At 41.4% G+C, this 18,468-nt stretch overlaps 1 protein-coding gene across 1 annotated transcript in view; it reads right to left on the reverse strand.

The window, feature by feature from the left end:
- Positions 1-18,468, reverse strand: part of WDFY4 (WDFY family member 4) — a 4,454,583-nt gene that overhangs the window by 2,842,839 nt on the left and 1,593,276 nt on the right. Inside the window, exon 21 of the mRNA XM_044055648.1 lies at positions 4,609-4,761. Coding sequence (XP_043911583.1) covers positions 4,609-4,761 — 153 coding nt within the window. The remainder of the gene's footprint in view (positions 1-4,608; positions 4,762-18,468) is intronic.

Genomic DNA, 18,468 nt, shown 5'->3' on the forward strand with positions numbered 1-18,468 from the left:
GCTTCCCTCTCCTCCAAACCACTAGGGGGAGGTTGAGTCCCCGGTGGAGGAGGGGGATCAGGAGAGGACGGAACCGTAGAAACGGTACCCCCTGAAGGAGCGGTAGCCGAAGCCAAGTCTGGGGGCAAAAGACCCGCCAGGACCAGCTTCGACCTCCGCTCCTTCAATGCCCTGGGGTTGAACCCTGCACAAATGGAACATCCAGAAGTGAGGTGTTCAACCCCAAGGCATCGAAGAGTGTGGCCATCAGCAGGAGAAAGCTTATGGCCACACTCGGAGCACTTCGAGAAAAAAGCCTTAGGGGGGTCAGACATCCTAAGGACACTACCTTTTTTTTTTTTTTTTGAAAAATAAAACAATAATAAGGGCTAACTAGCCAAGCAAACACAGGCCCAAACACACACTACGCACCAGCGAGGGGATGGATAACTAAAGTTATAAAAGTTATTAAAACTTAAAAACTTTAAGCTATAAGGATGGGGAACCTACAACTTTCACACAAAACTAACTGAAAAATATAAAATTTAGGACTTTAAAGTGAAAAAACAACCACTTAGCTGAAGAGCTCTGAATTCCAATCTGGTCACCAGCAAGGCAAACTAGATCTGGGGTCATGTAGGGAGAGCAGGGCATTATGGGTGAGGGGAGGAGCTGAGAGCTCGGATCCATAGCTGGAAAACCATGCCGGTTCGGATCCGATATCGGATCCATGACCCACAGGTTGCAGACAAATGAATCTCCTACTTCAGATCACCTGTTGTTCATAAGGTTAATTTGCATATATTCCATGTGCCTCTGATACAAAAGGTTTGGGAGGTCACTCAATGGTAAATATACAAGGTGATTAAAAGGTGTCCTGCATTTTACTTCAAAATAAATTCCTACCACCTTGCCTGATTCACAGTTTTTTACATATCTGACGTCAGGCTAACAAAATCCAACACATTCTGACAAATACTCAACTAAAGAATAACAAATGCATCATGAAGTTACTCAAATAGCTTAATTGCACATGAGCTTTCTCTTTAGTAACTTCCACCTTTGTAAAATCTTAGAATGTATAAACATAACTACTGTTTGTGCACAAATGTAAATAGAAATGTGACTACTCTGTCTTTAACTGGAACTTAGTATAATGCAATTTTCTCCCCAGGCCTCCGCTGAAAATAGGTATTACCTAGTCTGACTTTCCCGGTAAACAAAGACAAATAAATAGCCACCTCCATAGTTCCTCTCCCTCAATCTGGCTAGGTTATGATAACTGTAAACAGTCCTGCCTCATTAATGTGTCTGCATCTTCTGGTCATGAAGCTGGCTACAGCTCAGCATCCTGGTCTCTCATCTCAAATGTACCCCGATGAAACTGTTATGATACACATTTCAGAAAGCTGGTTGTCACCACCAAGCTTGTCAATTAAGTGTCTACTAGGGTCAAGGATGCCACTGCGCTCCCTTCAATTTTGCCCTCTCCGCATTCACTCTAACACTTGTAGCAAAACAAAAGCATAGACTAAACTGAGGCCAGAGCCTTTGCTTCTTTTTTTATTTGTTCTTAGAATGTGTAAGCCTTGCCAGCTACAGTCATATTTATAAGTTTTAATGCAATTTTTCAAATATAGTATGTGATTGTTTTCATTATATTAGCAAACTTATGGTGGAAGGTGTTATGTCTGGTATAATTTCTTTTTTTTCATTACAATTAGATGCATCTTCAATGCATGTATATAATACAAAAGAAGAAAATCATTTATTATGGACCCACAATTTAGCAGGTAGGATTTTAAGCTGAAAAAATATGTTAGAAATAAACAGCATGCTGCATCAACAAAACCTTGTAAAACGTAAAGATATCCCGAGTCATTATTAAATTGTTTTTTCCTTCCATAACTTTTTACATCAACACTTTATATTCTGTAATCAGGGTCATAGCTTAAATCCTCGTCATTCTTCAGCATGTGTGATTTCATAAACTGTAGATCCTATCTTTGTCACTGTTTATTCTGTAATCATTTACGCTCTGTATCACTGTGTTCTTTCACCTTGTTCCTCATTTCTTCAATCTTCTTTTTAAAGGCTTGATTATATTTTTTAAAAATATTTTTTAAAGATTGGTTAAAGGAAAGTGAGAGAGATAAAAGAGAATGGAGGAAAATGTCTTTGTGTACAAGTCATGAGTGGTAAGAGACAAATCATTGGTAATAAGCAACTTCTAAAACAAAGTTAAAGTGATTAAGTGAGATGCTCTTAGACACAAGAAAGAATGCTTGATTACAGGCCTGTTTAACACAAAACTGGTTTAGATATACAGATCAATGAAATGAAGGTCTAAGATATTTAACAAATGCACTCATGTACTGAAGGGTGGTGGATTTAAAATAATTTGATTTATAAATAAGTCTATTCGACAGTATTCATTAATAATGGTGTACAAGTCAGACAGTGTGGAAAACAGCTGATCTCCATCTAAGTGTTAGTGCGCTTTTAGATAACAGCAGGATAAGAAATGCTTGATCTACTAGTTGGTACAGAACTATGTTGCTCTATAATTACAGCAACAATGGTCTTGCCTTAATTTTATTTTCTAATTCTGCAAGTCATTTTGCAATTGATTCAGTACTTGGTTTGTAGTCTAACCCTTATAAAAGATTTGCCTGTACATGTAAGAAGACAATTTCACAATAAAAATTAGTACACATCGGGACAGAGCAGTAGAAGGGCAGAAAACTATGGAAAATGATAATACTTTTCTTCTCTGCTACAAAAGGAAAAGGTTATTGAGGATGTTTTACTTTATTTAGAAGGCACTGGAGAATCAGGCAACTGGCAGTGTGTGATATTCAATCAGTCAATATGAAAGAAGGAACAATGTCAGAATGACTGTCTAGACCATGTTGGTAGGGGTAAAGAATAGGCAGTACAGGTCATGGATAAGGAGGGAATTCATGGCAGCAATTTGTAAAGAAACAGTGAAAACAGGCTACCATTTATATCAGGTTCTAGACCTTACGGAATAGGTACTCAATGTCTGAGCACTGGAGAGCTGACCCTGAAGGACTGAACTCTTGTCTGTGTTATCAAGTATAATACATAGGTGCAGTAGCAGTTAAGCACCCTTGAGGCTGATAAAAAGGCCAAACAGCAGTTGTGTTCTAAACTAAACTTGGAAAGTTTTTTTTTTTTGTTTGAGATATCGGCCACTGGAAAATTGATATGGGATGGTTTCAAAGTCAGTCAGTAAGCAATAGAATGTGGTATCTCCAGTAAGACTGTACATGACAGACATGAGTATGATGTTCAACGTTTATCAGAGAGATTGGAATTCTAAGGCAATTAATGCTGATGTCTTTACTTCAATCACTAAGTAACCAGATATGTACCAATGAGCTAAAGTAAGAGTATCTCCGTCAATAATTAAAAATTAATGCAGACAGGGTACATAGGTAAAGAAATAACAATTGCGCAGTAAGACACTTTAATAGTGGAGTGTCACTCCGTTTCAAGATTAGAGAATGGTACTTCTATGCATTTAATCCATGTAACACTGTTGCTTCTTTCCCACTGTACTACATTCAAAAAGCAGTGCAGAAAATTTTGAAAAAAAAGTTAAGGCCTCCAGCTGCTGCAACACAGGCTAAATCCATGAGCATATTCAGAATGAAATAGAAGTAATAATGTATTGAATAATAAAACATTATTTTTGCCATGTGTGATGCTTTTACTAGCAAACCATGGAACATGAAAGGCAACTTTGATACTGCTAGCACCATGGTTCTGCAAAATAAAAATACTTCACACTTCTAAGTAACCTCACGAAATGTCCCTTGGACTCTGAGTTGTCTATTCACTTTCAGTGCATCATTCATAGTGGCCAATGAGGCATTTCTTAAGGTAAATGCATGTGTAAAAATATTTTTTTTGCCTGTTCATTATCAGCTTAATATGAAATATTTCTCATACTAAATCTATTGTCTAATGTATTAGGAACTTCTGCTTAGGAAATGAATGGGTATGTACTTTACTTTTCACATACATACAATGCCCTGCTAGGCTGATGTGCTTTCAGCACCAACAGAATTAGCAATGCTCAAGATGCAAGACACTTTTCAACAATGTTTTCCTTAATTAACATTTCCTGCAAAAATAGGTGCAAAACAGTTCCATACTGTAAGGATTATTTGACCACTCATTCTTACGTGAAGGATTCAAAATAAACAACATACAATAAGAAACAATTCACTGAACTAAAGGTATGAACAAAAACTAAATAAAATATGCAATAAGCACACGTTAACTTGTTTAATTTTTATCACCCATGTAGCAGGAAAGATAGCCACACAAAAGAAAGGCATTTGACTGTGTCAGTAATTCCAAGGAAATATGTAGAAATAATCTTTTTTTTTCCAGAACTTGTGCAGATTATACTGCATGTTCTTAATATGAGATTGATAGAGTAATATCTATCTAATCTAAAACAAGTGCCACTTAACAGTGATTCACTGTGAATGGTCATTATAAAATCTGATTTTGTTACTGAAGTGTTGCAAAAGGTATACCAAATCATTGTTTTAAACCTTCTAACGGCATACTAAAAACATGTATAGCCCATACCTCAAAATCACAGAGTAGATCTCGAAATGCATCACGGTTCTGGATGACTGTTGAGCCAAAGCCTAAGTCCACAGTGCCAGTAATAGAGATGATGAGCTGGAATATTCTGTTGTTGAGCAGTCGTATCTTCTTTTTCAGCAAAAATGCCAACAACTAAATAAAATAAATACATAAAATGTCCCTTGTTCAGAAATGAAGGTGTATATAAAAGACTGCAGTGGAATACAGGTCCAAATCTCAAACTAAGCAACTACGTATTTTTATGTTGTTAATTTGTTGACTTTGTGAAGCTTATTTAACAGAAGTGCCTCTTTTCAGAAATGGCACAGAACTTTTAGTTATGTACTCACCATAACTTCAGATGTTTGGGATCCATCTCGCCTACATTCTGAATGATGGGTTCGGCTCACCGCTGCCTTTTAATGCCAAAGAGCGAAGTCTCTTATTGGCTGAGCTTACCATATCCCAGGATGCACCACTACCAGTCCCCCAGATCTAGTTTGTCCGCATACATGCACGCCCTGCTTATGTAACATCGTCAGATGAAACAAGATAAAACAGTAGAACTCAAAACCGTTCAATCTCTTCTGATCTCCAAGGCAGGGGAAGGAGGGTGGGTATTAGGAATGTAGGCAGATGGATCCCAAACATCTGAAGTTATGGTGAGTACATAACTAAAAGATGTTATGTGATCCTATCTCGCCTACATTCTGAATGATGGGACAGCGTCCCTAGCACCTGAATCCTGGGTGGCTCACTGGAAAACACTCCTGAGTACCGTGGAACCAAATGATGTAGATGCCACATCCAATTTATAGTGGGAAATGAAAGATTGGACCAAGTAGCCGCAGCACAAATCTCCGATATAGCGAGCTTGGAATGAAAAGCTATAGAACATAGCCCTGGTAGAGTGAGCTTTGATAGATGTTGTAAGCTGCTTATTCAAGAAGAATAAGCCTGAGTTATACAATCTCTAATCCATTTGGAGATAGTAGCTTTTGTTATGGTTTTACCCAATTTATTGTCTGAGAAGGACACAAACAACTGGTCTGACTTACAGTCCTGTCTAAATATTGCCTGTGAACATCCAATTTATGGAGAGTATATTCTGCTTCATTGGAGAATTTTGGGAAGAAAACTGGTAGCTCTAGAGATTGTTGGAGACAGAGATTAGAACAGACCTTTGGGACAAAGGATGGATTAGGCCTAAGTGATCCTCTATCCTTGTGGAAAATCAAGTCATGTGGTTTAATAGACAGAGCTTGAAGCTCTGAAACTCTTCTTGCAGAGTAATTGCAACTAAGAAGGCAGTTTTCCAAGACAGATATTTTAGTTCACATGTAGCAGCCGGTGGGAAGATGTTAGCACCAAATCAAGATCCCACGGAGGCACAGGATGAAAAACTGGGGTCTTAATATAATGAAAGTTTTGCATAGTCTGCTGCTCATCAATGGAGGATCCATGGATTCGTGGAATTTAGAGATAGCCCAGTTGGACTTTAATAGTAGAGACAGAAGATCCTTGATTAAACAGAGATGTTAAGAATTTCAAAACTTGATAGGGTCTAAGCCCTGAGTTGAGCAGATAGCAAACCTCTTCCACTTACTGAGGTACAATTTCTTAGTGGTGGGTTTGTGGGCTGAAGATAGAATGTGAATAACTTCGGTCTAATGTGTGACTTCTGACTAAGGTCGGAAGTGGAGGAGCCAAGCTGTCAACTTCAAGGAGTGTAGGGACTGATGCTGTCGCCCGACTGATGAATTGTTAGATCTAAAGTCCAAGGATCGCCCACCGGTGTTTTTTAGGTAGGAAACCAAACCGCCAGTATGGAGCAATCAGTATCATTGTGGACCCCAATTGAGAAGCTTTTGAATGACTTTGGAGAGAAGTGGAATCGGAGGAAAGGCATAAAGTAGCCCTGTTGGGAGTCAAGGAGAAGAACCTTTGCACTTGGTGTTTAGTGGTGTTGCCCCATCTCCTGAAAACCTGAGCTGCTACTGTTTCATTTAGGGACCACTCGTGAGAGGAGAGAATTGTCCTGCTCAATCTGTCTGCCAATATATTTGATTTCCATTCCCACACCCTCATGGCGTCCCTCCTTGTTTGTTTAGATACCAGACCACCGACATGTTGTCTGTGTGGATGGCGATTATGCCCTGAGGAGAACCTTGTGTAAGGCCTGTAGGGACAGAAGTACAGCCCTCATCTCCAATACATTGATGTGGAGAAGAGCTAGTCTCTGGAAGCCAGAGCCCTGAACTAACCTGCCCCACCCTGTCTGGGAGGCATCTGTCGTCAGGGTGACCACTGGAGAGGAATAACAAAAGGACTTGATTTAGATTGGATGTCTGAAGCCACCAGCGAAGGTCCCGCTTGCATGTTTCTGTAATTATAATGGGATGATTGAGGGAAGGTCCTGAAAGGACCATTGAGTTGACAATAGCCACTGAAGAATCCTCATGTGCAATCTTGCCAGAGGAACTGGACCATCCTGGCTGGGGCTTTGGATCTTGAAATCAGGGCTTGAACCTGGCCTTGTAAAGTTTGGATCATTTGATTAGGAAGAAAGCAGCATCAATCTTGAGTCTATCTCGTCCATTAGTAGATGCCTGGTGGTGGCAGTCAGGAGCCAGTCGTCCAGATAGGAAACACTTGGAATCCAAGACTCCTCAGGTGAGCAGTCACTACTGCCAAACACTTGGTGAACACCCTGGGGCTGTGGTGAGACCAAAGGGCAGTGCACAAAATTGGAAATGACTGTCTAATTTGGATTTCGGATGGATTTTATAGTTTGCTGAGCTTCCAAAATTGGTCTCAGGTCCCCTCCTTTTGGCACTGTAATTTCGGATCGATCTGGGTCTGTGGGGGACGTTGGATGACTCCTTTCTAGCAGCTTTAAAGCTTCTGGGCTGCAATTTCCCTTTGACTGGGTGGTGGGTGGGGTGAGCATGTGAATGGGATGGTGTAACCTCCACCCATCTGTCCTGAGTGATTGACTCCCAGGCTTTTAGGTGCATGGCAACGGCACCCGACTGGGCTCCGAGCAGCACGGCAAATCCCTCCTCACGAGTGGGAGGCTGAAGAGCCCTCTGCCTCTGGAAAAGAGGACCCATCAAAAGGCCTCCATAAACTGACACAAAGCGAGCCCAGGTGTTCCTCAGAGCCACCCCTGCTGTGCTCAGCTTACCCGCCCCGCGATATGAAATGAGCCTCATGGACGAGTTAGAAATTGACATAAGGATAGCCAACTGAGAGCTAACCGACTGCTAGCTGCTGCTCAGGGTTAATCTGACAGCTCCTTGACCAGATCCCTCTGAAGCCTGGTAAAATGTGCCAAATAATTCAGAGACCTCAGGGTGCGCTCTCACCCTGTCCATGCTCCTAGACTCCTTATTCTGTTGTGTAGCAGATGCCACCACCATGGCATCTACAGGAGCACTGACTCATCAGCAGAGGGTTTGGATATCCAGCCGCCTCGTTGTTTGAGGATCTCTAAGATGTCTGCAAATGAGCTCTTCCTTGGGGTTCCTCTGAAGACAACTCAAGAACCCCAGGAGGGGAGGGGGAACCCCAATGGGGGTAACAGGCCCAATAGCCCGGCGGAGTCCCCTTGCCGCGCACCGAGAGGAGGAGGAACCGGAATAGCATAGGTAGGTCCCATCACCCACCCCCAGCCCGAAGAAGTGAGGAATAGCAATGGGATGGGCATGGGCTGGCGGCTCCGAGGGCAACTGGAGTCGGAAAATTTTGAAAGACTGGGACTGGGGGGACTGGAAGCACCCTCTCTGTATCACCTATCCGATCCGAATCCCGACTCGATGGAGGACACTGGAGACTGGTGGCATCGAGGCAGACCGCGTTCGCCCTCTCTCAAGTCCGAGAAGGAGAGGATGCTAAAGCTTCTCAAAGGAGGTTTTTATTAAGCCTTAAAGAATGAGTTTATTTTTCCTCTCCTGGAGGATTTGAAATTACATTTGGTGCATTTTTAAAGCCGAAAGGCCTAGGATTCTGAGACATTATGACCAATAATGCAAATTCTCTGACAGCAAGACACAACACTAATATAATTGACTTAACTGACTGATGACTCTAAAATCAGTTTACAACTGCCGATTAAACAAATCCGGAACAACAATAAAACTCAAGGGGATCAAATCCCAAGGTTTGAGAGAGGCCTGAAATCAGAAAACCAACGCCCATCACACACTACAAGTTCAAAAACTCCAATCACTACACAAAGCACAAAGTAGCCGTTAAAACAGTTTTTTATGATAGGAACAGCAAATTTCTGAAAAAAGTAAGTAAAATACGGCATAAAGTGAGCCGAGGAGCCGAGGGATCGGCTCGAACCCATCATTCAGAACATCAATCATTAGGTTTAAGTATCTCCTTCAGTCACATGTTATACAAGTTATGAATTGGGCAATTTGACCCAGGACTACACGATAAAGTTTAGGAGTTTTCTATCGACTTAAACGTCTGCACTAAAGTGTCACACTAGACTACTATGCTGTTAAAGTAGATTGCTCATGGTACTTATTACAAACTCCTATTTTGCAAAATTTATTATATTTAGGGCTGAGAAAAAAAATGTTCTCTGGGATTCAGAAACATGGTCTCTATGATCTTGTTGATTTGGCAATGGTTTACCTATCAGTTGCAATGCAGCTCTAAGCTCATTAATGACTGACATATGAAAAAAATGGTTGGAAAACAGCAACTAATTAAGAAACCCTCTTATAGCCAGAACAGGGCCTGCAGTGAGGGAACATACTCCTCAAGGGCATCTGACTACTGCAACAACAAAATCTTGGGAACATGGTATGTGTATGTGCAACTCGGTTCAGAACATTCACATGCACACACAAGCATAATGATGAAAAAGGAAACTATTAGCCTTAAAGGGCTTGTGGCACTTTTTAAAGCTATTTTTTAGTACTTTAAAAAGTGGGAAAGGGAGTATAAGACAGTATAAAAAAGAGGAAAGCAAAAAGAAGAAAAAGCATAAGGGAAACTATTAAGGAATGAACATGACTTGGGAGAGAAAAGCAGGATGATAGTTTTTGTTTATTGTGGGACAGGTGTCCATTTTCTATATACCAAGAAGGTAAGGTGGGCGTGGAAGTTTGGAATCTGTGCAGACCAGATTCCCAACTCAGACCATGGATGTAGCCCCTTTGCTTGTAGATACCACCCATGAAACACACTTCACATGTGAAGGACAAATTAGTGCACACACACAAACACACATGGTCAAGGCCGTGTGTCACCCCCTTTCGTCCAGCCATCAATGTCTGCCACAACCTCCACAGTATCTGCATGCAGATGACCATGTGGGTGTGTGCACTGGTGTATAAAGAAAGCATGGGTACCACCCTCCCCAAGAACTAGCTGTGTCAACTGTGCAACACATTATATGTGCAGGGTCATCATACAGGCACAGAACTACCAAATCTACAGTTTTGTAGAGTTCATACAGGTACTGCAGGGTGTTTGTGATGGCCTATAAAAGTGCATGTCTTGTGTGTGCGACATTTTTGACCAGATCAATTAGCTTTGGTTGCACAGCAGATCCTCACATACCCCACACCATATTCCAGACCCAGTTCACATAACCACTCTACAGCTGGCTCTACTGAAGTTAGCCATCATGGATGGAGTAGGCCAAGGTCATGGACATGCAGCACTACTACTTCCTCAACAAAGATGAGTGTGGAGGTATGTATGGGCAATCCCAGAGATCTTGCCACTCTGAATAATGCCACTTCTGGTGATGGATACTGTTCATGGTTACACAGCACATCAACATCTGGCCAAGAGTGTGCTACTGCTAGTAATACTACTGGAAGAGACAGGTCTCATGGGTGGCAACCTTCATAGGATGACAAATATCCTCCCTGCATGCCCTGGACCTGTCCATTAGAATAAGCCACATTGCAACACCTACTGCTGAGTCTGCATTCCATCACACACACACATATATACCACTACAACCCCAAGTGCCTCACACACTCACAGACAACTATTGACAGTGGTCTCTCACAAAGTCTTTTGCAGTAATCCTCACAAGACCCACTTCAGCTACACAGTGCACTCAGAAAGTTTCACTTTGTATAGCAATCACACATTTCCCTGTGGAAGACACTGAAAGCTGATGTCTCCTCCCCAGCCATTGCATATAATGATAACTGTGTCCTGCACTTTGTACTTTGTTACTTGGGTAACCTATGTCTGATGCACAGTGTAGCCAGCCTATGCATAGGTAAGCACAGTCTGGTTATTGGTATGCATGCATCACTTTTACTGTAGTGAATAAGCTTTACTATGGGTCTATGCTGTGTATAAGCCCCTCCCTCTTTGTCAGTGGCATAGTATACTGCGCCCACCTCCATCTAGCATGTTAATCCTTCTCTGGTAGTGGGTCCTTCGCCACTTTGTACACTGGTAGTTGTTTTTGAGGATATGGTCTCCCTGCTGCAGATGCTTCCTCATAAGCATGTTGTATAATATTGCACAAGCTGAGATCATCATAGCACACATACTAGGATCATATTGTAAAGCACTCTCAGATACATCCAGATAGAAAAAAAGTGTGCAATCAGCAACTCAAACATATGATCCATGAAAACCTGTGTTTGTGATTAGACATAGCTGTATCCATTGTCGTTACAGTCTGCAGACTTTGGGTAGGTGTCATCAACCAGGTTTCCAAGGCATATCGACAGTACCAATAAGATGACCCTACTGAAAGTTACCCTCACCAACCATTCATAAATGTCACATTTGCCACATGTAGGAGTCATAGTAACTGCCTGTGTGGCCTTCAAGCACATGCTAAACAATACTCTATACATTACAGATTACTTGATAGTTTATGGAGTGATACCCTTTATGGTCCATATACCTCATTCCCAGCTCACAAGGTGGGGCATTTATTTCAATGTCAGTGCAGTCTATGACCTCGCCAGCACCTCAGAGAAATGGCCTATATCACAGAAATCCCACCTAGTGTTGGCTCTATCTTTTCTGTGGTATAAAAGGGCCCCATAAGTTGTCTCCCACTTCTTGTAGCATGGCATCAAGAAACTTATGAAGTATTCTTAAGACAGATATCTGGGAAACCCCACTGTCAGAGATTCCTGCAACTAGCATACTTAAAATCACACATACCTTGGTATCTACTGGGATAGGTAATCCATGCCTCCTATGAGCCTGCAGATACGGCCAACATATGTCTACTAGATGTAGCATGGCTCTCCCGTCCACAAGGTACCAGTTAACAATGTCAGTGTCATAAAGGCCATAAATGTTACGTTTGGCCAGATGATATGGTATTTTCGAGTGTAGTGATATACAACACTGTGGGGCTCAGTTGCAAGAATGGCCTGTTGCATTATACATGTTCACTAAAGCTGCAACAACCCCCAACATATTTCTACAATTACCCTGCATGTACACCAGGTTTTTGCATGGTCATTAATACCAGTAATCGCTCATCACACCAAGCTCTTTATACATTTCTGAATCATTCCATGTCTAAGTCACTCTCCTATCTTGTTTTTCCTCATTTGCATACACATAACTTCACATTTTACCCCCACTAACATATATTTTGAGTATCTACACTGCTCATGCTCAGTGCATCTCTGAACTGTACATACCCTGTGTATGGCCAGTCTTTATATGCAAAGCAGCAAATGTTTCTGAATCCCAAAAAGCGTTTTCTTTCTCTGTAGAATTCTCAGTAAGTTTAGATATTTTCAAAAATTTAAAAAGTATCCACACTGCAGACTTAGAAATACTCAGTAATATATCTAATGGCATTTCTTTTTACAGTTCTTATTTAAATCTGCACAAAACTATGGCACTTTCTTTCATGTTATTAAAATTTAAAAATACCTGCTACTGGTTTCAGCTTTTTTCCTACTCTCCAAAAACGTCTTATCACTCCCTCTCTCTCCAGCAAATACCACTTACAATGCATCCATGGTCACAACTGTATTTCTCTTCTTCCCACCTCCTAACCTCTCTTCAAAACAACACATCCATTTCAATAGACCAATCTACAATTTACACCTCAAGCACACCTCCTCCACTAAACACACACCACCCTCAAACAAATCCCTCAATTATTTCACATACACACCATCAACCAGCAGGACACCTCAATTCCACCTGTCTTTTGACTAATTTTTACTAATCAAATAACTAGTCACAGAAGACACTTTCATAACCACAACCAAGTATACTAAAGCTCCACATTTTCTTAAGACTTACCCTACTAATTAGTCTTCTCTTCTTACACACTTACACTGACTCCAACCAAGGACCGCCTCATCCTCCAAAATACTTCAAGCACAAAATCCCCTCACAAACCAGACAAACCCATCCATCAGTTTAACAGGTAATGGCAGCTTCAACTCAACGAATTGGAACAAACACACTTCCACAAAACACAAAACCAACCAGTGCCATGGCATAAAGGGATAAAAGCCTGATTACAATGCAGGTGACCTGGGTTTGATTAGCTGCTCTGACATATGAATCACAAGCAGGGAGGATGGGTGCATCTGTCTTGGGAGAGGTGTATGCACAAGCATATAACACAACTGGATCTCTCTGGCAGAGACCCAAAACTTTCTAAAATAAATCTCTTCTCTCCCTCCTCTTCTTCTTCTTTCGGCTGCTCCCGTTAGGGGTCGCCACAGGCAATCAACTGTTTCCATTTCTTCCTGTCCTCTGCATCTTGCTCTGTCACACCAACCACCTGCATGTCCTCTCTCACCACATCCATAAACTTTATCTTAGGCCTTCCTCTTTTCCTGTTACCTGGCAGCTTCATCCTTAGCATCTTTTTTCCCAATATACTCTGCATCCCTCCTCAGCGCATGTCCAAACCAACGTAATCTTGCCTCTCTGGCTTTGTCTCCAAACCTTCCAACCTGGGCTGATGCTCTAATATAATTATTCCTAATCCTGTCCATCCTCTTCACACCCAGTGCAAATCTTAACATCTTCAACTCTGCCACGTCAAGCTCTGACTCCTGCCTTTTTGTCAATGCCACTGTCTCCAACCCATATAACATAGCTGGTCTCACTACCCACTTGTAGACCTTCCCTTTCACTCTTACTGGCACTTGTCTGTCACAAATCACTTCTGATACTCTTCTCCACCCACTCCATCCTGCCTGTACTCTCTTCTTCACCTCTCTTCCACACTCACCATTATTCTGAACTTTTGATCCCAAGAATTTAAACTCGTCCACCTTCGCCACCTCTACTCCCTGCATCCTCATCATTCCTCTATCCTCCCTCTCATTCACACACATATATTCTGTCTTAGTCCTGCTGACCTTCATTCCTCTTCCCTCTAGAGCATATATCCACCTCTCCAGGGTCTCCTCCACCTGTTCCCTACTGTCACTACAGATCACAATGTCATCTGCAAACATCACAGTCCACGGGGACTCCTGTCTGATCTCGTCTGTCAACCTGTCCATCACCATTGCAAATAAGAAAGGGCTCAGAGCTGATCCTTGATGTAATCCCACCTCCACCTTAAACGCATCCGTCACTCCCACCACAGACCTCACCGCTGTCACACTACCCTCGTACATATTCTGTACCACTCTTACATACTTCTCTGACACTCCCGACTTCCTCATACAATACCACAACTCCTCTCTAGGCACCCTGTCATATACTTTCTCTAAATCCACAAAGACACAATGCAACTCCTTCTGACCTTCTCTGTACTTCTCCATCAACACACTCAGAGCAAACATTGCATCTGTAGTGCTTTTTCCTAGCATGAAACCATACTGCTGATCAGTAATCATCACCTCTCTTCTTAACCTAGCTTCCACTACTCTTTCCCATAACTTCATGCTGTGTCTAATCAATTTAATCCCTCTGTAGTTACTACAGCTCTGCACATCAACCTTATTCTTAAAAATCGGTACCAAAACACTTTTTCCTCCATTCCTCAGGCATCCTCTCACTTTCCAAGATTTCATTAAACAATCTAGTTAAAAACTCCACTGCCATTTCACCTAAATACCTCCATGCTTCCACAGGTATGTAATCTGGACCAACAGCCTTTCCGTTCTTCATCCACTTCATAGCTATCCTTACTACCTCCTTGCTAATCCACTGCACTTCATGATTCACTATCCGCACATCATCCAACCTTCTCTCCCTCTCATTCTCTTCATTCATCAGCCCCTCAAAGTACTCTTTCCATCTGCTCAACACACTCTCCTCGCTTGTGAGTACGTTTCCCTCATTATCCTTTATCACCCTTACCTGCTGCACATCTTTACTAGCTCTGTCCCTCTGTCTAGCCAATCCGTACAGGTCCTTTTCTCCCTCCTTAGTGTCCAGCCTTTTATATAACTCTTCATACGCCTTATCCTTAGCCTTCACAATGTCTCTCTTTGCCATGCACCTCATCTCCTTATACTCTTGTCTACTTTCTTCATCTCTCTGACAGTCCCACTTCTTCTTCACCAACCTCTTTCTCTGTATACTCTCCTGTACTTCTTCATTCCACCACCAGGTCTCCTTGTCCTCCTCCTTCTTTCCAGATGTCAAACCAAGCACCTTTCTAGCCATCTCTCTTACTAGCTCTGCTGTAGTTACCCAGCTATTCGGCAACTCTTCACTGCCACCCAGTGCCTGTCTTAACTCTTCCCTGAATATCACCTCACAATTACCCTTTTTCAATTTCCACCATTTGATTCTTGGTGCTGCCCTCACACTCATCCTCATCTTCTTGATCACCAATGTCATCCTACAAACCACCATCCTATGCTGCCTAACTACATGCTGCCTAACTACACTTTCCCCTGCCACCACTTTACAGTCTCCAATCTCCTTCAGACTGGCCCTTCTACATAAGATATAATCCACCTGTGTGCATCTTCCTCCACTCTTGTATGTCTCCCTATGCTCCTCCCTCTGCTCTCTCCAAATTTTCCAACAATCTCCCCAAACTCCCCTACCTTTTTCCTCTATTTCCCAATGTTCTACTAAACAAAAAGCACCACCAATGATCCCTACAAGCCCTTCTCACCCTGGAGGACATTGACATCTATGTAGTAAATGAGACATGCTTTAAAATAGCGCAGAGCACTCTCTTTGTGCAGGGCTATGAAGCCTTCCCCACATTTAGATCACCTACTGTGTAGGACAGGAAAAAAAACAGTTGGAAATGTCTCAATTTTCATCCACAACACACTCGCATCAATGCTGGTAAAGCGGCGTGATGCACCAGAGATTCTTCATGTCCAAATAACTATTAAAAAGGTCTCATACCATATATTTGCTAGATATAGAACTACCTCTATAACACTAAAGCCACAACTCCAATCTACAGGAAGTAGAATTATTCAATATTAAACCCAATACCATTTTCTTAGGTGATCTAAACTACCACACTATACACTAGGAAACCTACACCACCACTAATGCACAAGCACTGTGAGTAACCATATGGGATACGTTAATTCAAGCACAAAAAGAAACACTGGCTAGACTTAAAATTACCCAAGAGGGCAGCTAGCCCATTACTTAGCTATGAACCAAAAATCCTTAAACGCTACAGATCAGACACCTTTGGATGTCCCTCCCAGTTCAAACAACATACCTTCTTGGTTCGTCATGTGCTGTGAAGAACAAATCATATCATCCCTTCTCCACATGTACAACCTATGATTCAAAAACAATTCTAAGTCATCTGTACTGAAACAGAAACATTATCAAACAATTACCAAAAATCCCAAACCCAAAAGGCACAAAAGAATTGAGGTTGCAGCTGCCTTGTGCAAGAACACAGCCGACCCTGAGCTTATGAAGGCCTTCAACACAACCCTATAAAGAAATTATAAACAAATTCAGTGAGCTTGGATGTTACTGGATATATAGTTGGATGAACAAAAATGGCAAAGCTAGAAAGTCAACTCTTCTTAGTGACTGATGTTACCAACAGTGTACTGCAGGACTCTATTTCTAGTCTACGCTTCTTCAGCATTATATTTTCAAATGCAAGGGTTGACCTAACAATGTTAACAAATGTGGTACACCTACTTGTGAAAAGTAGGTGCTCCCTACCACCTACTACAAGGAGAGAAATACTTTTAAGGTGGATTATGTTATTAGGAACCAAAAGAATGTTTCAGATGGAGAATCTCACCTTTGACCAACAATTTGTTATTGTACAAAGAAAGGCCTTCAGGGTGATCCATATGATACTTAAGGTGATTGAATACTAGCTGCTCCAGGAAAGTCCTTGCTCCAATCTATACTTCACTCATTTAGCCAGTCAGACCACAGTACCTACTTCTGCAGTCTCTCAGCTAAACATCTGGTTCAGCTACAAGGGTTCAAAGCTTCCTCACGAAGATAAAAGAAGGGCTTTAAAAACCTAGATTTCTCAACGTCAAAATGTAAACCTTGTCTTCAGTAACATACCACGTCTTGAAGGGGGTTCTATACCTTGTTTGCACACAAAGAAAGACCCTCTCCACCTCAAGATTCTCAGTTTGGAATATAATGATGGCTGGGTCAATAGGTATACAAAGGCAATCATCCTTAAACATTTGTGATCAATAGCAGCAAACATGACACATTTATAGTATTCAATGGCTTCCTTGCTTCTGGAACAAGTTATAATCAATTCTTTAAAAAAAAAAAAAAAAAAAAAAAAACAGCTGGACTTTGACAACAGCTACAACAACATAGACTGACTTCCCTTAAATTCTTCCTTCTGCTCTAAGCTGTTTCTTAGCATAGTTTCCTCTATAAAAGCAACAGCAGAACTTTTGCACACTCAGTATCCATTATCTCTCCATCCATTCACTACCCCTTTTTCCCATTTTTGCACTTGAGGTCAAAGTGTCACTTCAACTGTGACAGTCATCTAAAGCCAATGCTCACATGGCTGAGTGGCTAGACCTGCCAAGGTTGTTCTTCCCTACCACAAACATTCACACCTATAGCAAAATTTAGAGCATCCAATCCACCTACGGCATTTCTTGGAATGTTCGAGGAAAACCGAGGACCTGGAAAAAACCCACACAAACACAGGGAGGACAAGCAAACTCCATACAGAAGACACCCCCAGCCAAAAAATGAACTGGAGAACCTCTTGCTGTGAGATGATAACACTACCTGCTATGCAAATGTGTCACCCTATATGTCAGTATCTAATGTGTGCTTTCAATAACTTGACTCAAAGGTCTCACCTCATCTTCATATTGCTGCCTCATGTCTTTACCACTTAAACTAAAACGTTGCCCTCCTATAAACAGCCATTCTACTATATAATGGTTGAACATATTTCACTGTTGAATATGATGTTTTAGTGCTGAGCCTGTATGTGATGTAAATCACAGATTTTGTATTATGAATGTTAGTCTTTGTGTAACTGTAAATAAATAACTGCTCATTCTACCTGAGTCTCTTGCATATAATGATTGTACTTTGTGTTCTATCTGTCTATCAAAGTTATTTATTACACAAATTACAACTGTGTAGGTAACTTATAAAGGTAGATGTTCGACTAGATCACTGTTGTAGTATTCTTAACATCTGGGACTTCCCTGTAAGTAGAAAACTATGACGACTTACTAGGAAAGGTCAGGACCCTTGGAGAGCAAGTTTTAGAACACAAGGAAGTTTTAGGGAGGGGAAGGGAAATAAGTATTAGCCTACCCTGGCCACAACATAAAACTCTAAAAATATAACCCTGGAGGTTCTTCATTAGATTACCATTGCAGTATTAATATCTTGTATATAATATATATATAGATAGATATAGATATAATGCTTAATATCTGGGATGACCATGAGTTTGATCAG

The sequence above is a fragment of the Protopterus annectens genome, chromosome 14.part0, assembly GCF_019279795.1.
Source record: "Protopterus annectens isolate FY-2018-M chromosome 14.part0, PAN1.0, whole genome shotgun sequence".
Classification (NCBI taxonomy): domain Eukaryota; kingdom Metazoa; phylum Chordata; order Ceratodontiformes; family Protopteridae; genus Protopterus; species Protopterus annectens.